The 25,841-nt window shown below is 44.4% G+C and overlaps 9 protein-coding genes and 1 long non-coding RNA gene across 12 annotated transcripts; 3 read left to right on the top strand and 7 right to left on the bottom strand.

The window, feature by feature from the left end:
- Nucleotides 1-204: 204 nt before the first annotated feature.
- Nucleotides 205-1,450, bottom strand: LOC145697403 (MOB kinase activator-like 4). Its single transcript, XM_081774597.1, has 4 exons — nt 1,098-1,450; nt 806-1,054; nt 630-764; nt 205-582 (listed from the first exon to the last, which is right to left on the bottom strand). The coding sequence occupies exons 1-4, from the start codon at nt 1,410-1,412 to the stop codon at nt 328-330; spliced, it is 954 nt and encodes a 317-aa protein (XP_081630723.1). The 5' UTR covers nt 1,413-1,450; the 3' UTR covers nt 205-327.
- A 35-nt stretch (nt 1,451-1,485) lies between these two features.
- On the bottom strand, nt 1,486-3,557 carry LOC145697404 (uncharacterized). 2 transcript variants are annotated; one of them, XM_081774598.1, is made up of 3 exons: nt 3,302-3,557; nt 1,719-3,257; nt 1,486-1,674 (listed from the first exon to the last, which is right to left on the bottom strand). In XM_081774598.1, exon 2 carries the CDS (start codon nt 2,861-2,863, stop codon nt 2,228-2,230), a length of 636 nt encoding a protein of 211 aa, XP_081630724.1. In that variant the 5' UTR covers nt 2,864-3,257; nt 3,302-3,557; the 3' UTR covers nt 1,486-1,674; nt 1,719-2,227. Both variants share the same exon structure in this region, with proteins under 2 accessions (XP_081630724.1, XP_081630725.1).
- Nucleotides 3,558-10,058: 6,501 nt separating this feature from the next.
- On the bottom strand, nt 10,059-11,909 carry LOC145699792 (lipopolysaccharide-induced tumor necrosis factor-alpha factor-like). The gene is made up of 4 exons (XM_081777053.1): nt 11,832-11,909; nt 11,202-11,789; nt 10,500-11,124; nt 10,059-10,457 (listed from the first exon to the last, which is right to left on the bottom strand). Exons 2-3 carry the CDS (start codon nt 11,320-11,322, stop codon nt 10,844-10,846), a joined length of 402 nt encoding a protein of 133 aa, XP_081633179.1. The 5' UTR covers nt 11,323-11,789; nt 11,832-11,909; the 3' UTR covers nt 10,059-10,457; nt 10,500-10,843.
- Nucleotides 11,910-11,976: 67 nt separating this feature from the next.
- Nucleotides 11,977-13,859, bottom strand: LOC145699791 (lipopolysaccharide-induced tumor necrosis factor-alpha factor homolog). Its single transcript, XM_081777052.1, has 6 exons — nt 13,660-13,859; nt 13,431-13,618; nt 13,233-13,352; nt 12,472-13,187; nt 12,301-12,431; nt 11,977-12,259 (listed from the first exon to the last, which is right to left on the bottom strand). The coding sequence occupies exons 1-4, from the start codon at nt 13,820-13,822 to the stop codon at nt 13,125-13,127; spliced, it is 534 nt and encodes a 177-aa protein (XP_081633178.1). The 5' UTR covers nt 13,823-13,859; the 3' UTR covers nt 11,977-12,259; nt 12,301-12,431; nt 12,472-13,124.
- Nucleotides 13,860-15,089: 1,230 nt separating this feature from the next.
- Nucleotides 15,090-16,597, bottom strand: LOC145699788 (cytoplasmic tRNA 2-thiolation protein 1-like). The gene is made up of 6 exons (XM_081777048.1): nt 16,489-16,597; nt 16,119-16,449; nt 15,938-16,074; nt 15,731-15,887; nt 15,532-15,625; nt 15,090-15,488 (listed from the first exon to the last, which is right to left on the bottom strand). Exons 1-6 carry the CDS (start codon nt 16,595-16,597, stop codon nt 15,159-15,161), a joined length of 1,158 nt encoding a protein of 385 aa, XP_081633174.1. The 3' UTR covers nt 15,090-15,158.
- A 240-nt stretch (nt 16,598-16,837) lies between these two features.
- Nucleotides 16,838-18,176, bottom strand: LOC145699790 (protein MEMO1-like). Its single transcript, XM_081777051.1, has 5 exons — nt 17,995-18,176; nt 17,660-17,891; nt 17,366-17,588; nt 17,110-17,323; nt 16,838-17,066 (listed from the first exon to the last, which is right to left on the bottom strand). The coding sequence occupies exons 1-5, from the start codon at nt 18,094-18,096 to the stop codon at nt 16,959-16,961; spliced, it is 879 nt and encodes a 292-aa protein (XP_081633177.1). The 5' UTR covers nt 18,097-18,176; the 3' UTR covers nt 16,838-16,958.
- LOC145699789 (ER membrane protein complex subunit 2-like) lies at nt 18,162-19,788 on the top strand. 2 transcript variants are annotated; one of them, XM_081777050.1, is made up of 7 exons: nt 18,162-18,341; nt 18,511-18,759; nt 18,808-18,901; nt 18,950-19,102; nt 19,151-19,296; nt 19,343-19,527; nt 19,606-19,788. In XM_081777050.1, exons 1-7 carry the CDS (start codon nt 18,250-18,252, stop codon nt 19,620-19,622), a joined length of 936 nt encoding a protein of 311 aa, XP_081633176.1. In that variant the 5' UTR covers nt 18,162-18,249; the 3' UTR covers nt 19,623-19,788. The 2 variants fall into 2 exon arrangements, with proteins under 2 accessions (XP_081633176.1, XP_081633175.1); XM_081777049.1 differs by having other exon boundaries at nt 19,343-19,533; nt 19,612-19,788.
- Nucleotides 19,789-19,814: 26 nt separating this feature from the next.
- LOC145699787 (dihydrolipoyllysine-residue succinyltransferase component of 2-oxoglutarate dehydrogenase complex, mitochondrial-like) lies at nt 19,815-21,567 on the top strand. The gene is made up of 7 exons (XM_081777047.1): nt 19,815-20,114; nt 20,158-20,266; nt 20,311-20,423; nt 20,465-20,647; nt 20,690-20,914; nt 20,957-21,163; nt 21,208-21,567. Exons 1-7 carry the CDS (start codon nt 19,821-19,823, stop codon nt 21,334-21,336), a joined length of 1,260 nt encoding a protein of 419 aa, XP_081633173.1. The 5' UTR covers nt 19,815-19,820; the 3' UTR covers nt 21,337-21,567.
- Nucleotides 21,568-21,596: 29 nt separating this feature from the next.
- On the bottom strand, nt 21,597-23,633 carry LOC145698121 (uncharacterized). Its single transcript, XM_081775324.1, has 4 exons — nt 23,630-23,633; nt 22,619-23,493; nt 21,817-22,575; nt 21,597-21,774 (listed from the first exon to the last, which is right to left on the bottom strand). The coding sequence occupies exons 1-3, from the start codon at nt 23,631-23,633 to the stop codon at nt 22,258-22,260; spliced, it is 1,197 nt and encodes a 398-aa protein (XP_081631450.1). The 3' UTR covers nt 21,597-21,774; nt 21,817-22,257.
- A 328-nt stretch (nt 23,634-23,961) lies between these two features.
- LOC145699959 (uncharacterized) lies at nt 23,962-24,688 on the top strand. Its single transcript, XR_014134113.1, has 3 exons — nt 23,962-24,076; nt 24,121-24,224; nt 24,558-24,688. It is a non-coding gene; the product is annotated as an uncharacterized LOC145699959 (long non-coding RNA).
- Nucleotides 24,689-25,841: the final 1,153 nt, after the last annotated feature.

Genomic DNA, 25,841 nt, shown 5'->3' with positions numbered 1-25,841 from the left:
ATGTTTTGATGTAAACAGCGCTTGTGAACATGAATTCATAAAATGTCACCACCTCATTTATGCGATTGGTGGCAATGAAGAATCATGGTCGCACCGGTATTTTTTCGTGTCAACCTTTTTATCGAGAAATCTTGAACACGTCTTAGAGGATCTTTCGCTTTGAAGCCTTTTTTGCGGCTTTCAAAAAGAAAGAAGTATTTAAAATAGAAACGACAATTTTATTTTTAATTCGAAATGAATGAAACAGAAACAATTGCTTACGAAACAAGTGGTAGTTTTGAGTTTGAGATGAAATGGAAAAATGGACTTGGTGGGTGGATAGAAATGTTATGCAGTGGAAACGTCTTCGCTTTCGATGACGGTCTGCTCACCGGAGTTGGTGGCGGTGTCGTCGAGGGACAACTCCCCGATGGAATTTTCAACCGAGGCCTCTTCCGCTGGGGTGATAAGTGAAATTCCAGAGCTTCCGGAGTCCAAGATGACGGAGCTAGACGGTGATTCAAGATTAGGTTCAGCCCCTCCTTCGCCTTTTACAGGCTCCGTTGCTCGGGCGATTGTTGCAGTAGCGTAGCCTTCAAATTCCTAAATTGAGAAAGGCTAAAAATACTGAATAAAGCACGGTCAATTACCGGGGCTTTTTCAACAGCAGCTTCAGTAGGAAGTCCAGCTTCGAGAGAGTCAACAGGGACGATGAGAGTTTCGGCTGGCATGAGATTGTAAGTCAATACGAACTTGCTGAATCGTCGGCAAAGTTGCGTTTGGTTCTTGAACATACAGTAAGTAAGCGAAAAAAGGTATATTCTACCTCGAAATCCAGGAAAATTGGCTTGTGATGATAGAAAGCATGAGAGAAGATTCGATAAATTCGCCGAGAGATAGAGCCTAATTTCGCGACAGAAGTTTGCTTCATACTAACTCGCGAGGGAAAGTATTTGGATGAGTTGAGAAGAAGAGCGGCACCGTCAAGGGTGTGACGGGTGTAGTCAATGGCGGGGCATTCTTTAGGGGACTTATGCGCGGCACACAGAAAGATCCATTGATCAGTAGCAGTCATCTACGAAATAAATTTTTAAATGAGTAGGCGTCGTGATATTTACCTGGTTGCAAGTTTCCGGCGAACATTCAGCCTGTAATCGCGTGGCTAGTCCGTTGAGTTCCTGGCAAAACTGACGCAAGTGCTCGTATTTCCAAACATCTTCATCCGCTCCTTCTGGCGGCGTAAGAATAAACTCGACATTGTTTTTATTATTGCGAATGCGCTGCTGTATGAGCATCTGCTGCGCGTGGATTGATTCGATTTGATTAAACTGCTGATCGGGCCATTTGCACCACTCGGAGCGTTTCGAACCCGGCCGGTTTCGGCGGACCACGCGCGGTTCAACAGGCTGATCCGGTATCAACACTTCAGCCATGATTTTTCTAAAGAAAATTCGATAAAAGACAATTTTGCAAAGAATTATTTTAAGAAAAGTGTATTGAATCAGAATTTCAACAGAAGAAAATCGGATGTGTTCCGATCTTCAAGCCACAGTTGACACAGTAATGAGTGACATCCTTGAAATCAGTAACAACGCAGGGCATGAGACAGCAACCAGCGACGCAGCCCATGCAGACGCAGCCAGTACACATCAGAAAGATGCAGCAACCAGGGTCTCTTTCGACAAAGGAATAGCCCTAAAATCGACCTTGCTCATCATCCGGTTATCGATTCTGCTCACCTGATACTTGCAATGAGGACAGACGCAAATTTGAGGCTCCTCGCCAAGCTCAGATTTTTCTACTAGCTCCGAACAACCCTTGCAGCCCCAAGATGCATTGCTCGGCTAGTTTACTACGCCTCACTGAACTAAGCTACTGCCTGCTGAAGAAGGAGTCGAGAAGAGTTCTCTGTATCTATTTTATTCCGGGGACGGTGAACTTGGCGGACAATAAAATCAAAGTATATTTTCGTGCCCCGGACCTACTCGGGAGTGAGTTAGCGCCCGGGCGTTCTGAGCTTTTATGGAGCGCGAGCGGCGAGCGCCGCCCCCGCTCGAATCTCAATGCATAAACGGCAACGCGGGAGTCTTCGAAGCTAGCAACCCCCTTGCATCGAATTCGGCGGGAATTACTAGCAGCGACAGTGTAAATTTAGCAGGGCAGGTGAAAAATGGCAGCGCTTCGTGAAGATCTAGGCAATCGAGGTGAAATTTGGCAGGGACTAGGTGAAGGCAGCTGCGATGACGGCTCAGTAGCGGCCACGGAAGGAGCCTCGTACATATGGGCCTCGTTGATTTCGGCGCTGGCCTCGGCCACGTCCTCGGCCTCGAGCAGATCCACGGTCGCTCCGGTTGCCATTTTGCGGAGCACTGGCGTCCTCGGTGTAAGCATTGATCGTACTAATCAAGGCGTCCACTTGAGCACGGAGTAATTCATTTTGACGCTGAAGTGGGACACCCTGGGCCTGGATGGGAGTAGCTGGCCGCGGCGGGGCTACCAAGCCTGATGTGGTAACCGGCACGGGCCAGGGAGTTGTGGATGTCGATGGGGCACCCCAACCGGCTGGTGCCGATGAGGGAGCGGGCCAGTCTGCCCCAGTGACAGTTGCCAATGTGGTTGGCGCTACTCCAGCACCCACCGCAACCGCGGCAGATGCAGGAGCGACCGTTGGCGACGCCAACAAATTGTTTCTCATTGAAACGATCCGAGGAGCTGGTGGGGAGTCTGAGACAGTGATAACCGGTGTTGGCGGCGGTCCGGCACGGTATTTATTCTGGCGATTTTTCGCTGTTTCCAAGTTCGACTTCACAATGAAGTGGGCGACTTCGGCGTACTTGGAACCACTCGCAAACAATGTTTGAGCGAGGGCAACGATGCTTTTCATTGCCGGACCGTCCCGAAATTCGGCTAAGTGTAACCGGTCAGAGTGCTCGGCGAGCTCAGAGAGCAATATCTGCTGGAGGTACTTGACACGGTCGACTCCACCTTGAGTCCGCTGGACCACGTCATTGATGACCAGCACTTTGCCTTGCTGCTTGGACTTGGAGATGAGCTCGTTGAGCAGTTTTTGCCCACCGCGGCGTTATCGGAGTAGATGGAGAGTTCGAACTCTCGTCCATCGAGGTTACTCCACAAGTCCTCCCAGTCGCGCGGTGGGTGCAATGTTTGGTGAGTCTGGGAAGCAGTGGCCACTGCGTTTGTCGGGGCCAACGGCGCAGAAGTCGACGCCGCGGCCGGATCTGACGCTGAGGAAGCCGCAACCGCGGGCGCCTCAGGTGCTAAGGGATTTTTAGTGGAGGAACCTTCGGAGGGCTAGAAATACCTGAATCAGCGAGCTCAGGGTTTTCTGAGACCCCCTGCTCCGGACTTTCGTTCGATTCGGCCTCCGAGGACATAGTGGGGTTCATCAATGAACCAGTGTCGAGTTCCATCGTGTCGCAGTCGAGGCCGACGTCGAGCGCGTCGGTCATTTCCGAGATACGAACCATCTAACTGAACAGATGTTAAGTTACACGGTAAGCACGATGAGCTGAATGTACAGTACATGTAAAATCACTGTATAAAAAGCACAAAGTTTATCCAACTGTTTATCATAGTACTACCCCTAAACAGGAGGGTACACTTTAATCGACTAAAATACAGAAAAATTATTTTACAGTGGCTTTCTTGACGACCTTCTTCGCTCAGCATCTTGGAGCTGCTGAGCATAAATTTCATCCTCACGTAGCATTTCTGCTGCTTTTGCCGACTGTGATCTAGTGGAGGCTCTCTCGCAGCGCGAGTCGGGCCAACTTTTTGGTTTCTTTGAATCTGTTGAGGGCTCACTAGGTGATTTACGTTTTCTAGATGTAGAGCTTCTAGCATTGCCAGAACTCTGCGGATTTAGATTATTGTCGTTTGACGGTCCAGGCGAGCACCCAATCGGGCTCTCGCCAGGGGTCAAATTTTCGCCAGCACTTGCCTCAGGGCGATTCGCCTCGGAAATCGGATTTTCGCTATTTCTGAGCTCAGGAAGAGTAGTTACATTGTCAGGGGCGCTATCAATCAGCGGTTTTTGCGTGACTGGTGGCGTCGGTAACGTTTGGGGCAGAGGTACTCTCATGCAAGGGAAGTACGGCACCGCTCCTAACCTAGGAGGGCGCGGAACTTTCTTGAGAATATCCGATCTGTGGAACCAGTCAAGGTGACCGGCCTGATCGCTGAGTTGTACGATATGTCCGTTACTTCGGACAACTACGTAAGGACCGAGCCATTTCAAATGCTTTGACTTAGCGACGGCTGAGTGCTCTCGCTTGAGAAATACTTCATCTCCTGGCTCGAGGATTTCTGGGTGATGACGAGGCCGGCCCCAGCGGACCACATCGTCGGCCATCTTCTGACAAATTTTTATCTTTTTGAAGAGAAGATCAGTGACGCGCGCTCTGTTACGTAAAAACTCAGGAATGTTTTCACCAGATGGCGGGTCAAAGTCCTTGTCAAAAGCGCTTAACTTTGCGGGTCTACCAAAAACAACTTCAAACGGAGCAGTTTTTGTAGATGCATTTTTCGAGGCGTTCATTATGTAAACGACGCGTTGTATGACACTAGGCCAATCGAGGTTGGAGGAGTTAGTAACGATAAAAATGACATTCTTCAACTCACGATGCCTACTTTCTAGGAGTGCACACGCCTGAGGTCTAAATGCGATATGGTGACGCCATTTCAAGCCGTTCATTGCGCTGAAAGTGGCATTCAATGAACTGGTGAAATGAGTGCCCCTATCACTCGAAATGACTTCGGGATGAGGGTAATGATCGAGCAAATGCTCCGTTATCGCCTGGCAAGCGTCAACTGCTCGCGCTCGACGAGTCGGAACGGCGATCAAGTATTTTGAAAACGAATCTACCATAGTGCAACAATAACGAAGCCCTCCGCGAGAGACAGGGAGCTCGATAAAGTCTACATAAACAAGTTGGAACGGAAATTTGCCTTTCTCGGTCGGTAAGAACCCAGGGTCCAAATGGTGTCCACGACCCCCTTTTGAGTGGCTACAAATGCAGGACCTGCAATATGCACTAATATCATCAGACATATTGGGCCAAGTCAGGTGACTCATATTGTCCCTCATGCGCTCGGCGCCGCTGTGATTTCGATAATCATGGAAATCCATCAATATTCTCGGACGCAGCGTACTCGGAACGTAAATTTTACTCTTAACCAGCAAGGCGCCGGTCTTTTCGCAGATAGATAGAGAATTGAAATGACGCCACAGATAACCAGCTTCTTCGCAATGTCTATCGTATCTCATAGTACTGTCATTAGTCAGAGCGTCTATCGCCGCGCGACACGCTTCGTTCTGAGCTTGTTCGCTGGTGATGGACATACGCTCAAAAATACCTTTTTCAGTGGGGACCTTATGGCACACGTGGGCGACGACGTTGTCGCTTGTGGTAAGATCATCACTGTTGAATTCGATTTTGGGCACTTCATCGATTTTACACCAAGATGGGACGTAAATATCGAACGCGTGGAACTTGTGAAATTTTCCAGCTGGCTCATTTTCACCCTTGTAAGTTGGGCGGGACATATCGACGCCCGGTGGGCGCGAGAAATAGTCAGCCACTGTGTTACAGGCGCCTTCGATGTATACGCAAGTGAAATTGTATTCGCTTAGTAAATTCCACCAACGGATCAATTTGTCATTTTTGGCTATCTTGGAATCGATGAAGGTTAGGGCTTTATGATCCGTTTTAAGTACAAAATTCCGGCCAAGAAGGTAAACTCTACAGTCACTTACTGCCATAATAATGGCGTTAGCTTCACGCTCTGTGGCCGAATATCTTGACTGAGTCTCAGTAAAGGTGCGCGACCCGACTCGAATGAGCCGATCGCGACCGTCCACTTTTTGCATCAAACACCATCCAGCGGCTGCTGCGCTAGCATCAGTAACGAGCATAAATGGCTTTGAATAATCGGGGAACCAAATCATGGAATCGGAGGAAAGTTTAGCTTTGACATTATTAAAGGCCTTGTTTGCCCTCGGAGACCAGACTAGTTTCTGTTTAGGCTTGTTAACCTTGAGGAGCTCGGTGATGTCTTTGACGATGTGGGAGAAGCTCGCACTACCGACAGTGTCACCGGGCTTGATTGAAGCAAAGGATCTGCACCAATTCAGTAACCCGATCAACGATTGTAGATCTTTGTACGTTTTAGGCGGCTGCATTTTGGCAATGGCCTCTACGTTACTAGGATCGCTTCGCATGCCATTAGAGTCAACAATTCTGCCCAGCCACTTATTTTCCGGAAATAACAATTTTGTCTTGGATCCTCCAACGACAAATCCGTATTCCTCGATTTTTTCCAGCAGCTCCGCGAGTGCGGCACAATAGGTTGAAAAATCCCTCGCAAACACGAGACAGTCATCAACGAAAATTTTCACGTTCTCCCTGTACTTCATGCCCTTCAGGGCGTGGGTGATAGCTCGGACAAATAAGTGCCCCGAGCTCTTCAAGCCAAAGGGTAATCGTGTAAATTTAAGACATTCATCGTTCCAAAAAATGCTAAGTTTGACCTGGTCTGACTCCTTGACCTTTATATTCCAGTACCCATTTGCGATATCCATAACGCCAAAATAGCGTATGCCTAGCGGCAACTCCATGGAAGCGTCTATGTTAGGAATCGCGAAAGTGTCTGAATTTTGCAACAAGGGGTTAACGGTTAAGTTCAAGTTAAGGATCAATCTAGTGCCACCATCTGGTTTTGGAACGCCCCCAAGGGGAGTATTCCATCCACAACTATTGTCGGAAGGCACGAGAACCTTGATTTTCTTGAGCTTAGTAATCTGGTTGTTAATGGGAACGATATGGCGCTCAGCCACCTTGAACTGGGGAACGTGCTTTGACTTACCGGGAATTGTGTTTATCTCTGCTTCATAAGCCTTGTACGTGCCAATTGGCTTATCGGGAGTTTTGAAAGCTCCTCGGCGTTTGAGCAGAATGATAGCGACCGCGCGCGCCTCTTCGATGTTTTCAACATTGATTGTGGCTCCAAGTTCCTTCAGAACAAGCTCCACAAGCTCTGTCGCATTCATTGAATCGAGAGCCACATGAGTCTCACCGGGTCCCTTCAAACATTCAGTTCTCGGATCATTGATATACGGAATTCTAGAAATCTGATTGCCCTGCGAGCGCAGAGTGATCGTTCGATTCTGGAGATCCTGGTTGATTTCTAAGCAACGCTCGTTCAAGGGCCTTCGGCCAAGTATACAGGGAATACTGATACAATTCTCGGGAAGGACAAACATTTCCACTTTCGGCCAATAACTTTGACCGACCCTGATGTCAGTTTCAACTCTGCCAAGGGCTCTGGATTGAACACCACCGATGCCTCTTACTGTCTGAGTAGTTGCAAACATGGTCAATTTTAAATCACGTACAAGTCTTATACTGATTAGTGTAGCAAAGCTTCCGGAATCGACAAGTGCTTTAATTATTAATCGTGGATGCTCAGAAAAATAAACGGGGACGTACATCGGACCGGAATTGGCTGGGTAGTATTGTTTGAATTGAGGATTCACGTGTCCGACAAAGTCATCAACAATGTCGGACTCACCTAGTTTTTTGGACTGGCACCGAAGGTAGAATAGGATCCATTGTACGAATGATAGTTATAGCCATCATTGCCGTAGTAAGCCTGGCTACTCTGGTAGTAATCACCAGTTGGTGCAGTATCTTGCTCATGGTTATAAGATCCCAATGGCTGGTACTCGTAGTCGGTGAAGGTGGCATTGGCATTGCTGTTGGATCCACCGTAGACACCATCTGACCTGATGCTTGGTGTCCAGTGGCGGCCACGGTGACCCCCTTGACCGCCTCGAGAACCACCTCGTTGACCACCATTAGAGCGACCCTCGTTAGAGCGGCCCGCCCCGTGGTTGTGATAAGAGCCGCCTTGGACGTTGGAATCACGGCCGCTGTGGCCGCCCCGGGAGGATCCACCGCGATGACCCCCACGTCCGCGGTTATTGTTACTATTGTGAGGTTGGGACTGGCGATCGTCACCGCTCATCTCATCCTTTTTATCATTTTTATTTTTATTGCGGTGATTATTGCGCTTTTTCTTGGAAGAAGCCGCATCACCCCCTTCGGCAGTATTAACCGATTTGAATGCTGTCTGAACAGAGAGGCTTGTAGCGCGCTGCGCAATCTGTTCAGCAGTCTTGAACCCTTTGAGCTCAATCACGATCGCTGAATATGTCTGGTCGCAATCCTGGCGAACGGCTTGCAACACTTTCAGGATCCTGAGAGCGGAGAATCCGTCGCGGAAGGTAGGCTGGTAGTTTTTAACTCCAGCTTCCTCTTTGAGTTTAATCAACTCTTTCTCGAATGAATCTATTATTGGCTCTAAGGCCTGAGCCGTTTCTGACTGATGATGCGTGAACGACTGGCCGATTGGCTTACACTTGGTAAGCCAGTCTTCCAGCTGTTGATACGTGTTTGAAAGTATGCCATAGTGCTCTTTGAGAACCGATTCGAAGGTCTTAAAATCCTTGACATCCGAAGCTTCTAATGTTTTTAGAACATTCTGGCTGATGTTTGCCTTTATGGCACCGTAGATCCTCTTCCAGGTAAATGATGGACAGGCGTCAATGATCCCTTTCACTTTTGCGGTAAAAGCCGCTGTTTGTTCGCTGTTGCTACCGGTGAATCGGCCCAACTTCGACATATGACTAGTGAGAATCTGGGAATCGATGTAAAAATTCGCTTCGCTCCCCCAGAGGGCTGAGAGGATGCGACCTGACCACTCATCGCCCTTTTGAGCAATTCTTTTCTCAGAGTGGCCTCATCTTTCTTGGCTTTTTCGAACTTTTTCTTATGTTCGTCATCCTCAGGAGGCCTCTCTTCGTAGCTCTTAATAAGTTGTTCACGAAGTTTATATTCCATGGTAAGCGTCTGCATATCCCATGATGCGTAGTTAGCTCCAGTCATGATGAATGAATGGAAGTTGGCTCTGTAAGGGCATGAAAAATTACTGTCCTTAAATAAATTCACCGAAGAAGACCACTAGAAAAACTATGACCAGCTACCCGCGACGTGTGTAAATTATTTTGAAGGAAAAATTAATTTGAAAATAAATTTCTAAGTCGAAAGGAATTTTCAGACTTTGAGCGCGCTTAGAATTCACTGATTTATCGTAAAATTCTGTTGGGGGCCAGGGGCTACAACTGTATGTCGACTGGAGTTGTGCCCTCGATGGACCTAAAACTAGTATTTCGCCTAAGGTCTACATCGCCCGCGCGAAAAATATTTTTAAATTTTTGCACTGCGTGGCAGTTAGGCTGCCCACCCGCAAGCGGGTTCGCGCGCGACCGTTGGGTCGCCACTGTGCACTGGTGACGTGGCACGGGGCTACTCGCGCCGTGATTGGTTCGCGCATCGACGACAGTGGTTTTGTAATCCTAGCAACTGTACTTACTTTGCTGCCGGATCGTCACAGTACTCGCAGAATAAGTCTTATTCTGCGCGTCTGCTCCCTAATCCTGAGTCTTTGATTTCTTAGACCAGTGGGTAACTATAATTATGATAAACAAAGTTTCCGCGGCCATCCGAGCAAAAATACAGCGTACTTTTGCTGGGAGAGCCACTTTGACTCGCTTAGGATAGCCAATCTAAGGAGTCAATAAGTCAAGGACAAATCTGACACCAATACTAGCTCCGAACAACCCTTGCAGCCCCAAGATGCATTGCTCGGCTAGTTTACTACGCCTCACTGAACTAAGCTACTGCCTGCTGAAGAAGGAGTCGAGAAGAGTTCTCTGTATCTATTTTATTCCGGGGACGGTGAACTTGGCGGACAATAAAATCAAAGTATATTTTCGTGCCCCGGACCTACTCGGGAGTGAGTTAGCGCCCGGGCGTTCTGAGCTTTTATGGAGCGCGAGCGGCGAGCGCCGCCCCCGCTCGAATCTCAATGCATAAACGGCAACGCGGGAGTCTTCGAAGCTAGCATTTCGTTGGTTCCAGATCGGATTTTTCCCCAGCTGGTGTTGTTACTAAAAGACGGTTGAATTATTTTTGCAAGAAAAATGCGTGTACTTGCAGTTGGTTGCTCCTCAGCAATCTTAGTTTGTCCTTCAGCGTCCAAAGAAGACATTTTTCTCTAACAGGAAAGCGAGAATGATATTTTAAACGACCCGTCAATTTTGGGAAGATTTCACTAAGCTCTTCTGGCATTTAAGACGTGAGTCAAGACGCAATTTTATTTAAAGTCATTCTCAGTTATCGAAAGTAACTTAGTTATTCATTCACAAAAGTTTTCTGACAAAATCTGAACTCGTCGACTTTAGTGAGTTTTTTGCAGCTTTTGCATTCATGAAAGGTGTCCATCAACTCGGAAATACAGAATGCGCAACAGGAACAAATCCAGCATCCGGCTAGGCAGCAGAACAAGCAGACGAGAGCGTTTCCATTGCCGGGTTCTCTTTTCAAATTAAGTCGTGCCTTATTTATATTTGTTACAGGGGAATTAGTACTTGATTATACCGTCGTTCCACAAGACGGACAGGCGCATTCAGGTGATTGCGATCCATAAGGCTGACGTATTAAGGCACGATAGGCCTGGACAGGAGGCTGAGCAACAGTATTCAGTTCGGTTCCGGCATATGGTGGTGGAGGATCATCGATTGGCGTTTTTGTCTCTGGATGAACTTCAGTCATTTCTCTCCCTGGCTATCTATGCTTATGCCGAGAAGTGATTGAATTTATAATGGAACAAGCGAATAGATCCGAACTTCAAAGATTTCTCCATGGCGACTTTTCCGGTTCTTTTTCCTAATTAATCCTACGAATCCAGTTAAAAGTCGATTTAGAACATTTTTGTCATTTATTCAAAATATTAAGAAATGAGTTTTTGTGCCGATAACTCTCTGGCAGCTTGAACATGTGTGAACAGTATCTTTCAGATCGTCGATGCAGTAAGGAATGAAGCAGCAGCCGAGGACACATCCGACGATGATGCATCCGAGAGCACCAAGATGGTTTCCAAGACCTGTATCTTTTTGAGTAGAAGACATTCCCTCTTTTTTACAGTGAGGGCAAACGCAGAACATCGGTTCTGATCCCAGATGTCTCGGATTTGTCGGTTGATTTGGCATCGGCTGTGCGAACACTAGAATTTGATAAATTACTATGATGAAGGATGGGTTTTTGAATAGAATATAGAAATTAAAATACCATATTGCTAACCGGGCTGTTGGCCAGGAAGTGGGGTGTGTCCATAAGCTGGTGGAGGTGCAGTAGTACTGCTCCATTGATTGGTGCTCCACTGAGTGTCAAAGTTCGGATTGTAGCCTGGGTTTTGTGCCATTTTTAGACTGTGTCTCTGCGCTCTGTTTCAGATAAATGCCAAAGACGCTCACAAGAATCACTAGACCGAGCGAATTTATTGTTATTCCAAGCATTTTACGACGCTCTTAGACTAGTGCTGCTATTCTTTTGTTTCAAATGATATTCATCATTTCAGTCAGTCGTCATGGTTTCGAAGAAAATGCAAATTAATCAAAATATTCTTTAAATTAAGAATAATTTATTATTTATTCAGCGATCGTATAAGCCATTTCAGCGCGCAAGACATGTAAATCGCTCATTTTTTCAGTAGAAAAGAAAAAGAACGCCGGAAACGTGGAAAGAAACAGAAACCAGAAGGAAAAACCATTCGCGTAGATGACTCCTCCAAGGCCGAACAGCATGGCTAGCATGTTCAAGTAGATGAACGGGACATGTTTCGGGATCTTCCGCGATGGAGTTGATTGGATTGCGGCAGCTATGTAAGCGCTAGAATAGATTGAAGAAGCGGATGGTGTTTTTTAGACTTACCTGAGAGCGATAACAGAGAAAATCAGAACTGCGTAGGGAAATGAGACGTAGAGAACTCCACAGGAGATAAAATAAATCTTCCAATCGGATATCAAATATTTTTGAAAACTCCTAATCTAATCAGTATTTGATATCCATGTCAAAATAGCATATGGCAGTCTATGAAGCGCTTCGAGGTATGGGCTGAAGAGATATGGTTCCATTGGTTTTTCTACGCCAGTTTTCCCACTGAAGTAGAGGAATGCTGGCCGGCCGAATAAAGTCAGGACGATAGACAGAAGCATCGAGAAGAGAGGAAGGCAAAATCGGGGATAAACAACTTCATATAGACATCCTTCCCCGTTGAACTCGCTTTTTTGGCTTTGAAACAGTTCGTATCTTCCAGGAACTGCATCCACGAAAGGGTACCATTTCTCCAGATAAACTTTCTTTAAAGATGTGACACAATTGTACAGTGCGATAAATTTACCTCGGAAGTGTAGCAAGAGGTTAATTGAAGCGAGCCACGAGGAGAAAAAGAAAGAATCGTGACCAAAAAGCCCAAGTAAACTTCGAAAAAAGCAGACATCATTTCGAAAAGCATGAATTTCATGTTTCCAACTACAAAATGTGTCTACGAGATAATGAAGAATTAATCTACCGGAGAGTCGAATGATTGCTTGAAAATGAATTCCATACACGGCAATCATGATGAAAACAAAAAAACAGCCAGTCATAAAGATCCACTTGATCCGAGCATGGTTGGCAAATGGAACATTCGCTCAAGTTGATCGTGGTGTTCTGCCAGCCCCAGGGGCAGGGGCCGCATTCTTGAAGGGAAGTTGAGTTATCTTCTGAGCATACTTTCCGTCCACAAAAGGGTTGACAAGGCTCGCAATTTTGTGTCATCCACGCGTCATTCTTACATAGTGGACGTTTTTGTCGGTTGTTTGGTTATTGAAGTATTTATTGAGAGAAGCAATGATGGGTTGTAGTACATGTTAGTAAAAAATGCTACTTGGTCTTGATGGAATCAAGGAAGAGAACACGCATTTTATCTTCGGATGGATAAGAGAGAAAAATTGTGAACGAGGTAAAATATTTATGAAAGATGATGGTTAAAAGAGGCTTTTCTTTTCTGAAATTTCGTGCCTTCAAGTATTTTGAAAATAATGATTGGAAACGAGGAATTTTCTTTTTCAATTGAATTGAATTCATTGGGCAAATGTACAAGAAGAAAGGCATTAAAATCAATTTCTAATGCTCTTATAGGAATAAAGGGGCTGTACTTTCAGTAGGGAAGGAGTAAAGGAGTTAGGAGATGAGCTTTTTCACTCGGATCAGCTTGTTGCAATTCTCGCACTTGTGAACTGTGTCCTAAAATAAAATGTTTAAATTGTTCATTTTAATTTCAAAGCTTACTCTAAGATCGTCGAGGCAAAAGGGGATGAGGCAGCATCCGGCCCAGCAACCAAAGAGGCAAATTCCACCACAAGCAAGCCAGGTTCCAAGGCCAGATTCATGATGAACCTTTGAGACACCCTTCAAAACCATTAGTACAGAAGAAAGCAGATAATTTATAATCTTATTGATACCTCAGATATAGAGATTTCAAAGAACCTGATGCTGACAGTGTGGGCAGATGCAATGCTGTGGCTGACTGCCAAATCGCTGGTTGATGATTGTTGGCGGAGCTTGTTGCTGGATTATCACTGTTGTTGGAGCTGTTCCGTAACCGGCAGCTTGCGGCTGAGGAGGAGCATAGCCAGGAGCATAAGCTGGTTGTTGAGTTTGAACTGGAGGAGCTCCTGAAACAGAAATAAATAGAGATAGACTTATTAGCCTTTACCTGCAACAGGAGGTCCGCCCATTGGAGCTGGCTGGGTTCCGTAGACATCGCCATATGCTGGAGGAGCGCCCATTGGAGGAGCTGAGGCAGGGTACGGCTGGTCTGGTGCGCCCATCAGATTTTGATGAGGGTAGCCAGGATTCTGCTCTTCAGGGTTTCCCATTCTAAGACTGACATACTATTTTGATGAAACAAACATTGAACTTGAATTGGAACTGATTGAAGAAAAAAGGTACGTACAGAAAATATAATACAGTGGAGGGAATCAAGGGATGGAATCAATTGTTGAAATCAAGAAAGACAAAAGGTACTCTTATCCTACTAAACACCCAGATGTTTATGAACGCGAATGACTCTTCCGCATCGGTGACAATAATGCGTTGTATTTTTCAATCCGTCAAGGCAAAAAGGGACCAAGCAGCAACCGCAGAAACAGCCAAAGATACATGTACAGCAGCAGCCAAGCCAATTTAGCAGTCCCGTGGAATGTTCTGTTCGAGTAATTCCCTTATTTATTTATGAAGTGATTATTAACTATTATTAACCTCATATTGGCAGTGATGGCAAGTGCAGAAAGTCGGTTTATTTCCAAAATAAGGGTTAACTGTAACGCTAGGTTGCGCTTGAATGATCGGAATTGTCGGAGCTGTCGGTGTTTCTTGAGAATGACCAGGCGCAAATGCTGGCTGTGGAGAAATAATCGAGGCTGAAGCGATTTCTGCATAAGCAGGAGGAGGTGCACTAGGCGCTTGTGAAAAGTTCTCTGGGGGATGATTTTGCTTATTTATTGGCTCGTCTTCTGGATTACCCATTCTAAAAGATTACACTCTAAGAAATTATATTTGATTGTAAGAGATTTCAATCTTCTGTACTATAGTACAAATATCGAACTGGAATTGGAACTCATTGAAGAAACAGGCAGAAATGACGAAAACAGTTGGACAAATCAAGAAGTAAATCAAGGAAGAGAAAATGTGGCCTATTTACAAGCATAAATGTTTATGAACACGAATAGTTTTTCCACATCGGTAGCAAGAATGCGTCGTATTTTTCAGCCCATCACTGCAAAACGCTACACAGATACAGCAGCAGCAGCAGACAAGCCAATTTAGGAGTCCCATCGAATGTTCTGTTCGAGAAACTCCCTGATTTATTGTAGACTAGGCGAAAATATCTTGTTATTTACCTCATATTGGCAGTGTGGACAAGTGCACAAAATTGGTTCATTACCAAAGACGGGATTTTCTGTAAAATCAGATGGAGCTTCAACTGTCGGAAAAGTCGGCGCTGTTGGTAAAGTAGAGATTTCAGAATAATCAGGGGGAGCTTCAGTAGACTCTGAAGTATTCTCTTGCCGCTTATTTTGGTGAATAAGTGGTTCTGCTTCTGGATTGCCCATTCTAAAAGATGACTGTCACGCAAAACATATGTGGATTGATCCGTCAAGCCTTATCAGTGTCAGCGCTCCGAGTAATATTCTATGAACAGTCTTGAATAAATTAGAACAGATCTGAGGCTTCGGCAGCTATACTCAGTTTCTCCAAATCTTTTGCCTGCAAACCTGCTGCAGGATTTCCGCAAGTTTCTATTTCATCGTCATTAATTTCGCACTTCTTTTCTTTCTCTTTCGAACAGCAATCATCTGTCTTCCCACATTTTTCGCCACTCTCAATTTTGATGGTTTTGTATTTCTTGACTCTTCCTTCTTTTGTTTTTCCTATTCCTAGGAGAGGTCTGCCCGTGTTGAGTCCTTCAAGCAAAAGACACGCCTTGCAAACTGGCTGGGAAGAAATGTAATCGCATCTTGTGCAGCGCGATTTAATTGGCAGCTAAATAGGTTCATCGATAAGAGGCTCCCTGATTCTGTCTAACCTTGACTCCGTCTTTGACTTCGAAACTCTCTCCAGCTTTGATGATATCCAAAACGACATGAGGACGTATTTTCGTAGCGGCGCGTAAATATTCTCTGAAAAGGCCTACTCATCCGTCGCAAAAACGCGCAGTAATCATTTTGGATTGCGAGAAAATAATTAACTTTTCCGACGTCTGAATATTCAATATTTATAATTACCTGATGTGACCTCGATGCGCTCCTGGAGCATAAGTACATTCTGTCGAAAAATATCGAACTTTTGAGTGTCTGGCGTACTTGACAATTTCCGCCTCGTACTGATACTTTAATGGCTTGACTCTTGGTATTCCACTGGGATCGTCCGCCGTCGTGATTGCTAAATTGAGGAAAATTGAGTCTAAAATAGCGAAAAGAGAGAGAACGAACCAGTGCAGCGAGAAAGTCGCCCTACATCTCCACGGAGCATATTCATCAAGACAGTTTCAGCGACGTCATCTCCGTTGTGGCCTGTGGCGACAATGTCCACTCCCAGCTGCCATGCGCCTCTGTCCAAAGCCTGGCGCCTAGAAAATCAGCTGTTATGAGTAATCACTGGTCGGGAATAAACCTGAAAACGCCGCAAAACGTACAGTTCGACTTTCTCCCGGCAACCGCGACTATTTCATCCATCGACCAATTGTACAAGTCCTTATACGACAAAATCTTCAGCTCCAGTCCGTAATTATTCGAGTGAAACTTGACTTCTTCTAGCGAATGATCTCTGTACCCCGAAATGCCTTCGTCAATCGACAGTAGATAAAGCGTCAAGCCGTAGTTGTACCGCTCGTTAAGGATTTTCATAACTTGCATGAGCACTGCCGAGTCTTTTCCGCCAGAAGCGCCGATTGCTACTTTTTGTCCGGGCTTGAATAGCTCGTATTTTGTGATGGTTTGGTGAACTAAAACGATTTGAGCAAAAGCAACATGAGATTCAATACCTTCTTCTTCAAAAACTCGGCAAAAGCACTCCCTGCAAAGGATGCTCCGATCATATCGAAGAACACAAGCTGCTCTTTCGTTGCAATTTTCACAGATTTTCCGAGGCATTCTGAGGAAAAAACACCATAAGGATATGTTCTACTTTTTAGCTCCACCAAAAATATGTGTTGTCTAATTCAACAACTAGTAGTCGAAGATTATATCAAATCCAATAGTTACTACCGAACCGGCACCGTACTCAACCGCCGGGTGATGTAGGACATACTTGCCCTCAATGAGACTCAAACCCGAACTTTTCAGAGAACAATCACCTAGAGAGGTGATTTACCGATGAAAATACCGAAAACATTGAAGTGTATTGGGCACAGACTGTGCCGCACAGTATGTTAGAACGTGAATCTTGTGGTGTCGTGAAGTTATATGAATACTAATCTCGGAACTACAGACTGTAGCAGTAAGAATTTCCAACTCAAATATAACAGACAGCAGAAGCGTAAGAAACAGAGGAATCATTTGGCGAACGAACTTGACTCGACTGGTCGTACTTTAAAAACTTGATTTTCGACTGCATCTGGCCCTAGAATTTTCGAGTAGAAATATGCCGGATTTCCAGGGTTTACCTTTTGCTCAAGATAATTTATTGTGGCTAGAAGCAAACATATAGGATTTCGACCGCAAATTGTGTTTTTCGTTCGACGGAGATAATCGTGAAAGTTCGATAGGCTTTTCGTTTCTATCAGGTCCATTCCCTCTCGATCGACAGCCTCGATCGATTCGTAGATCTGCTCGTATTCTTCCAAACGAAACGTATATCTGAATCTCTTTCCCCAATGGCTACGAATACGCTGATTATGGAGAAGAAAGATTTGGGCTTACCAAAAGTCCGAAGAAATAACAAAAGCAATGTCTGGATCATTTAGATATTTTGCCAGAACTTGCCCGTACTGCGCTTCTTTTTCTTCCTTCACTGAGCCGACCATGATCGGGACAAATGTGACTTCTTGAAGGCGGTTTTGGAAGAGATGAGCGAGGTATGGCAGTTGCATTTCGATTGAGTGCTCGTCTTCGTCTGTTGAAGGATCCATCGTGCAGAATAAGCCTTGAATTATGGTCATTTGAAATCAGGGGACATCAATTTATGGCAATATCTTGTATATACCGTGAATATACCGGTAGATTGAAGCTCATTTAAAATATCCTTGTCAATCTTCAAATTTCCCAGCGGCGTTTCGTATTCTTTCACAACTGGAAGTGCACAATTCGGAAGATAAACATGATGGGATGGTCCGATGATAAAGACTTTCTTGGTCGTTTGAGCGTCGATTTGAGCAAAACTCCAAGCAGCAGTTGGACCAGAATAGGCGTAGCCAGCATGGGGCACGATCACGGCTTTGGCTTTTTTCTAGAAAGAATTCTAGAGGAAAGATGTTTACGTAAGGTTGAAAAATGTTGGTGGATAAAAGGCAGTTATAGAATTATCGGGGAGAATAAGACTGAAAACGTACCTCAAATTTCGTTTTTTCGAGCCAATTCTTCAGTTGATTTTTCAATTCTCTTGGATCTCCAGAATACCAAGATCCTGCATGCGAAGCTCTTCTGTTCACCATATTCTCTCTTTGAAGATTCTGCCAATTCCGCAGTGATCAATTTTTGCCTCGGAAATTGACGCGCTGATTGGCCAAAAAAGCGCCGCGCCAATTTTTCATCGACGAAAACGGGTCGAAAGAGAAACGAACTTTCAAAAAAGAGGGTTGAAGAAGATGGAAGGAATTAACAGTAGTACGGATGCTGCAGAAATGAGCTTTGGCGAACTTAGGAAGACGCTGAGAAAATTTAGAGAAAATGGCACTAGGTAGGAAAGATTAAATTTTTTTGATAAAATGGGTAATTTTATCAATTTTTGATAGACAATTTTGATAAATATAAATTTTAATTGATCAATTATTATCTAAATTAGTTAATATAACAATATCTCTAAGGAGATTCTCCTTATTTTATAAAATTAATATTATTTTTAATAGAAATGCAACAGTTACCTACAAACTGGGAAAGTACATGTGCGACAATTACTCCTCAAAACTCGGCAACGAAGTCTGGGACGTCTACGAGCAAATGTTCTTCGCCTGCATCGACTTGGGAATCAACGACATCGGCCTTTCCTACCTTCGCCAAATCAAGGAGCAGTTTCCGGAGTCGAAGAGAGTTTACAGACTGATTGGAGTTCTCCACGAAGCAGATGGAGAATTGGCAGAAGCGGAAGAACTCTACAAGTGAGTCTTTTCAAAGAGCTTTTCATTGAATCGAATCGATTTTTCAAGAGAGATGCTGGAGGAAAACCCAGGCGATGCAGCGATGACGAAACGGCTTATCAGCATGTACAAAACTAATGGAAAAACTGTCGAAGCCGTTAAGGTACTTCTTCGCGGCCGAGCTTGTTTAAGAAATAAAACGTTTCTATAGTTGCTTGTATCGTACTTGGAAACGTACAAATGCGACAATGAGGCGTGGCTTGAACTAGCAGAACTGTACCTCAGCGAGTATGAGTACGAAAAAGCTGCTTATTGCTTCGAAGAGCTCATTCTCATCTCCCCCGCGAATTATTTATACCACCAGGTACCATGAAAATAAAATAAAATACTAAAACTCGCTCCTTTTTTCCAGAGATACGCGGAAGTTCGATACACAATTGGCGGCGCTGAGAATTATCTCATTTCCAAAATGCACTTCTGTCAAGCTGCTCGCCTCTCAGGAAACAGCTCAAACAGAGCGCTCCTTGGATTAGTCACAGTCTGCGAGACGCTCAGAGGGTAAACCAAGCCCCCTTTTTTGAGAGCTAACGTTTTTCTTTTTTAGCCTAAAGGGAGTGACAACAGAGGATAAAGAAAGCTGCTTCAAACTAGTAAAATGGGCGAAAGAAAAACTCACGGACAAGTACGAAAAATCCAAGGTAGAAGTTTCCGACGCCTGCCCAAAGAAAAATTCACCAAAGATGACGGACCATATTGATTCTGGCCTCGAGACTGTTTGTGCAATTTTAGGCAAGGGTTACTCAATCTGGATCAATGAATTTGCTCTTCATTAAAATAATAATGGATTGTTTGAGAGCCCCTTCAAAGATTCAGTCAAACTCTAGATCTTCAAAAATCTACACTAGTTTCTTCACATTCCTTCAAGAAAGCAACACATCTTTTAACGAAAATCTTGTCAACTACTGTATTTTGTGTCTCAAGGAAGAATTTGACCCTTCCACCAGCACAGGAGCAAACTTCTAGTCGTAAATTAACCTTCAAACTCATTTACTTGCTTCCTATCTCAACAGCAGCGCTTTAGAATGTGGCACCAGTGTCGAAAACTGACGCCGCGTTTCATGAGCCACTCGGCTCGTGTTTCGCGCGCCATGCTCCAGCTGGACAGCGTCAGCATGTCCCGCTCCCTTCACATGTCTCCCGAGCTCCTCGCCAAGATCATCGAGTGTCCCGCTTTTGCCGACTCAATCTCCGAAGGTGACATTTCCTGGATCAAGGAGGTCGGTGATTCTGTGCAGCCAGATGAAACTGTTGGCGAAGTCGAAACCGATAAGACCTCTTTGCCTATCAATGCCCCTACTGCAGGTGTTGTTACCAAGGTAGGATTCTAATGTGAACTCGCAAATTCATCCGAAATCATAGCTCCTCGTTGAAGATGGAGAAACTGTCACCCCCGGAACTCCTCTTTTTGAAATGGAAGAAGGCGAAGGTGCTCCAGCTCCTAAGAAAGAAGCTGCTCCAGCAAAGAAAGGTACCCAAAATTTCTTTCATTCTCCAGCTATGTTTTCTCTTTAGAAGAAGCTCCCGCCGCCGCTGCTCCCGTAGCTGCACCTATCCCAACCGCCGCCCCAACTCCATCTGCTGTCCCAACCGCGCCTGTTTCTACCACCAAGACCGCCGATGTTAAGGTAACCTTCCAAAAAATTAAAAAGAAAACCTTTGTTTACAGCCCACTCCCGCTGCCGAAGCCCCTGCTGCTGGAGGAAACCGAGGAGAACGACGAGTTAAGATGAACCGAATGCGACTTCGAATTGCTCAGCGACTCAAGTCCGCCCAGAACACTGCTGCTATGCTCACTACTTTCAACGAAATTGACATGTCTGGTATTATGGCGATGCGAAAGGAATACAAGGTAAAAACAACTGCAAGAAATCTACTTTTCTAATTATCTTAGGATCTGTTCGAAAAGGAGCACGATTCTCGACTCGGCTTCATGTCCGCTTTCATCAAGGCTTCGTCCGTCGGCCTAGTCAAGGAGCCAGCAATCAACGCTGTCATCGACGATGCTACCAACGAAATAATCTTCCGCGACTACACCGACATCTCCTTCGCCGCCGCTACTCCCAAGGGCCTTGTTGTCCCCGTCATCCGAAACGTGGAATCCATGTCTCTCCTCGACGTATGTCCACTTCATCTATTCCCAAAATGAGTTTTAACCTAGATTGAACGAGAACTCGCCCGACTCTCCGGCCTCGCAAGAGCTGGAAACCTCGCTATTGAAGACATGGAAGGCGGCACTTTCACCATCTCCAACGGTGGCGTCTTTGGCTCCCTCTTCGGAACGCCCATCATCAACCCTCCTCAGTCCGGCATTCTCGGCATGCACGGTGTCTTTGATAGACCCGTCGCTGTCAACGGCAAAGTTGAGGTGAGAAAGTCTAATCCCCCGCCGTCATTTATGTTGAAATCTAGATTCGACCAATGATGTATGTCGCCCTTACTTACGACCACAGACTGGTCGATGGCCGTGAAGCCGTCACCTTCCTCAAGGGCATCAAGCAAAAGATCGAAGACCCACGACGACTGTTGCTCGACTTGTAATACGCTCGAACGTACTGTGACTGTGGAAGAAAACGCTTCATCTTTACCTGTGTTTGTTTCGCTGGAAGCAAGTCCGTCCTTATTTATTTATAATTAACAAGCAGAATTTCCAATCATCTTGTTTTTGAACATCAAAGATTTGTCTTCAACCTCCTACAATAGTTCAAAATTCATCATTTTTCAGAACTTTGCAACAAACTTTCCTATTGATAAATAAATCAACAAACTCAACTTATCAGATAAATCAAAGAATTAGGCGACGAGTTTTCTTTATTTACAGAATATAAAATTGAAAAACTATATTTCCATAAAAGGCTTATAAAATCGTATGCATCCAGTCACTCGCTTCGGACAAGTCAGTGAAGATAGCAGGGAAGTTTTCTAAGCTATTGCAGTCGTCAACAATGGATCCAGTTCCGTAAAGAACAGCATTTCCATCTTGAAAATAATTAGCCAGTCGTCCGATTTAATCAATCTTACCGATATCGCAGATAAGAGGAGTTCCTCTGACAAGCTTAGCAGGCAAAATATCAACCATGAAGTTTTGGTTGTCGTCTCTGATTCCAACGCAAAGTTCGGCATTTTCGGTCTTTACTGCGGATTTAACTTGACAATAGTCTGTACCCAAGTAGTTAACAGCAGCTTTTACCTTGGATCAGAAATTGTTCATTTGAATATCATATTAGTCACAACATAATGTGAATATTTAACCTAACATCGATAAGAATTTATCTATTTGTTGGCCATTTCTAAAAAACGGGCACGGCGTCAGGCATCGTCCTTGTTAATATGAATCTCGTGTTATTTTCATAAACAAAGCACTATTCAACAAAACCGAAAGCTGTCAGAAACGTGAAGGGCCCATTGACTCATGGGGTACAAGCATCACCTTGCAGCAAGGTCCTTGCTTATCACTATTGATTATAAAATTTCATGACCCGTTCCTGCTCCGTAATTCTCTCCAAAAGCCCAGCAAGCTGCGCCTAATGGCGGCTGCTCTTTACCCAAACAAGGGACAGGAATATTGTGCGGTGTTTCGTATTTTACGAGACAGAAGTCGTGATTTCTGAGCGTTCCGTCAGTTCGGTCATTCCAGAACGAATGGATGTGCTTTTCAGCGTGATTCGTTCCGTCAGTAGATCTTTTGATTTCCGCAGCCTTGTGGCAGCAACTGGCAGATGTCATCAACCAGTTGGTGTTTATAGGAGAAGCCCGGCAGGTAACGTCATCACCGTTTATCTGAAAATTTGTGCTGAAAACGATGTTAAATTCAGTGGTTTACCGTTGTGATATTCAGTTCTTCTACCCAAGGCATTTCACCGACTCCATGGGTAGTTCCATCACAGCTTTTCAGCTCCGGCATCGCCTTCAACGGCTGTAGAAAGGTTTCATCGACGACTGGCAACTCGCATTTGCTGCCTTTCGTCCCTGACCAGATAGATAGAACGTTGCCTCTAATGCATTTGACGACCAAGTTTGCGGACGCATGGGGATGATTACACATTGCAGTACATGTCGATCTCCTTGTTCTCCCATTACAAGACCAGGTTCCATCTCCGATGTCATGAATCTCTTTCAATGTTTCTTCATCCAGGCAGTGTTTGACCTTTGGTTTTGGTGGAACACAGGCGTTTTTATTCGCACCGTCCAATGCTTTCAGAAATGGCCGCTTCGTTTTGCATTGGAATTTATGCTTCGGCTCCTTCAGCACTGCAGTTTCTAGCGTTTCCCCGCAGAACAGATTGTAAAATATAACTTTTCCTTTCCAGTCTCCAGTCTTTTTGATGAATCCGCCTTCGACGGCTATGTCTATGAAGTCGCTGCATTTCGTTGAAGTTCTCGATGATCTTGCCAACGAACTACAGGAAGGCGTGAACAGGAAATTTTTCTCAATCACTGGATTTTGCCAAATGTTTCTAGGGCATTCAACAGCAATCCTCGCGTTCAGCTCACTCCCGTCATCACATGTTCCCGTACAACTGTAACTACTATTCGGCTGGTAGATATTATCGCAGATCCAGGCTCCTCCATCAATTCGATTCTCTTTTTGAGCTTTTTGAAGAGCTCGGACGCATTTTCGTCGACTCTTTGTGAAATTATTCCTCCGATTAAAAGTGAGAATATCTTCATTTCTCTTTTTATTTTGGAATAAAGGATCTTAAAAAGATAACGGAAAGGTTTTATATTAGGATCGCTCAGAGGGCGCGCGCGAGTACTTTCTTGTGTTGAGTTGAACGGAGATGCTCCGTCAGTTTTTAACAAAAATATGAGGGGAGAAATATTTAGTTTTAACTCATACTGAGGAATAATTCTTACGAAGCTTGCGCTGCTGCTTATGTCATATCAATACATATACGAAGGAAATTTTTGTAAGGCATAAGTTATGCCGCATAACACAAGAACTAGAATGAGATTCCCGTATTCATTGGCAATAAACCAAGAACCTGCGGATATTCAATCATTTCCCTAGAACGTGTCATTTCGACATGACTGGAAAGGGTTCAAATAGGTCTGAGAAGACGCTTAGATCACTTGATTTCGATCATCATTTGTTTGAGTTCCACTCCCCCTGTACTTGATCGTCTCGTTTCAGATCGAATCAGTACCTAACTCTAGCTGTTTGTTCTATCTTTCAACCTTTTTTCCAACACTGCGCCGGCCGTCTATTTTTCTATGTACTTACCCAGCTCGATCAGAAATCGTCGCTACGCTGAATGGGCTATTGAACTGACCAGATCAAGTAGGAAAAGAATATCTTTTTAGAGATGATAGGGATACTTGTAGATTCTGCAGAGAAGATGGAAGAGCAGGGACAAGGAGGAGTGTTTCTCAGAGGACTCGGTTTGAGCACCATCGCTTTTGATAGCGGCAGTCAATCCATCACAGAGGTAAGTTCACTTTTAGAGCTCGTTATCTTTTTTGTTGATGGTTGACGAAAATCGTCGCAGCGTAAAAATTAATCAAGTTACCATCAATTAGCGCTAGAAAGAAAAAGTTGAAACGGTTTCGCTCGTCAACAAATTAACGCTTTAGCCGTTCAATGAAACAGAATGTTTACAATAAAAACTAATCCCAGCGAATTTCGTTTATTTCGAAGTTTATGATAAAAACTTGTTGGAAAAATTTCAAAAAGGTCGATTTAGAATTGCGGCATATATTCAAAAGCGATGAAAGGAGATACAGGGTTAGATTTGAGAGTTGAATAACAATCCGATTTTCAGATTCAAATGCCGACAGAGGATCTGCTCATCATTGTCGTTACTGTCGCTCTCTTCAGTGGAGGCGTTATTTATTTCTGTCTCAATTTGGCAAAGATATTTCCAAAATAAAATCTAAATTATTTGAAGTTGAATCAAAGTTCCAAGTTCATTCTTTCACCATCACCCGAAAGTGAGGTGAAAGATTTCCAGTGAGCTTACATGAGTGGATACCCGCTGAGCGGAGGGTGTCTCTCGGAACGAGCGGAGCTTGAGAGGCAGCTCCGCTTGCTCACGCTCAGTTACCAACCATCTGCCCAAGATCGTCATCTGCCCAACTTGGGCAAATGACGACCTGCGTGAATGACTATGCAATTGAATTCAAAATTTAAGAAAAATGCAGCAAGATAAAAGTTTAACTGACTACTTGCAAGAAGACTGCTCGCAGGAAGGTGGCCTCTTATCATTTCGAATTCGACAGTTTTTGTTGAGAAAACAATTTCATCTGGGACATTAGCATCGTTTCGTAAAGCAAGATGTAATGAGTTTTCGCCAACAATAGCCTATTCTAATAAACTGCGCGTACCTATACGCCTTGCTGACGCTTGGCGCCGGAAAAAGGTGCTAAAGTCGGTTTTGTGTTTAGTCTGAACTTTGAATGAAATTTTGTTTGAATTAATTGAATTAAAATGTCGAAGTGGAACAGTCCCAGTGGAACCGAGGGTACTCGGGCCGAGTCTTGGTTCACATTTGATCTTGAGTAATAACTTTTGAAAAGTAGAGAGAAGTTATGAATCTCCTCCGGAAGCTAGTTCCAAGTATGGAAGAGTATGATACTCTGAATTTCAGGATATTTTTTAGAAAATCGAGGCCCAACTGAGTAAGTCTTTGCTATTAAAATATATGGACCGGACTTCCGGAATTGGACAGTGATGAGTCCGTTCCTGTGAAACACAGAAAAGCTTTTTTTAAATAATAATTAAATTACAGATCGTCTTTCACCCAAGATCGTCATTTGCCCAAGTTGGGCAGATGACGACTTGGGCAGATGACGACTTGGGCAAATGACGACCTCTCGCATTCTCGGGAGCAGACACCCAAAAAATATGAATCAGCAATCTCAAACCATGTCAAAAATGAGATCTCAGCAAATTTTCTGTCTGAAATCTCAATTTTCAATTTTTAAAAAATTTTCGAAATTTTCAAAAATCGGCATGATTTTCACATTTTTGATGAATTTCATTCAAATTTTTGCTTGTTTGAAGACATTCTTATTAGAATTTAGTCATTTTAATGATTTAAACACTT

This window comes from Oikopleura dioica, chromosome 2 (assembly GCF_907165135.1).
Source record: "Oikopleura dioica chromosome 2, OKI2018_I68_1.0, whole genome shotgun sequence".
Taxonomy (NCBI): Eukaryota; Metazoa; Chordata; class Appendicularia; order Copelata; family Oikopleuridae; genus Oikopleura; species Oikopleura dioica.
Note: the sequence above shows the minus strand (reverse complement) of the source record. Positions and strands in the feature narration are given on the sequence as shown.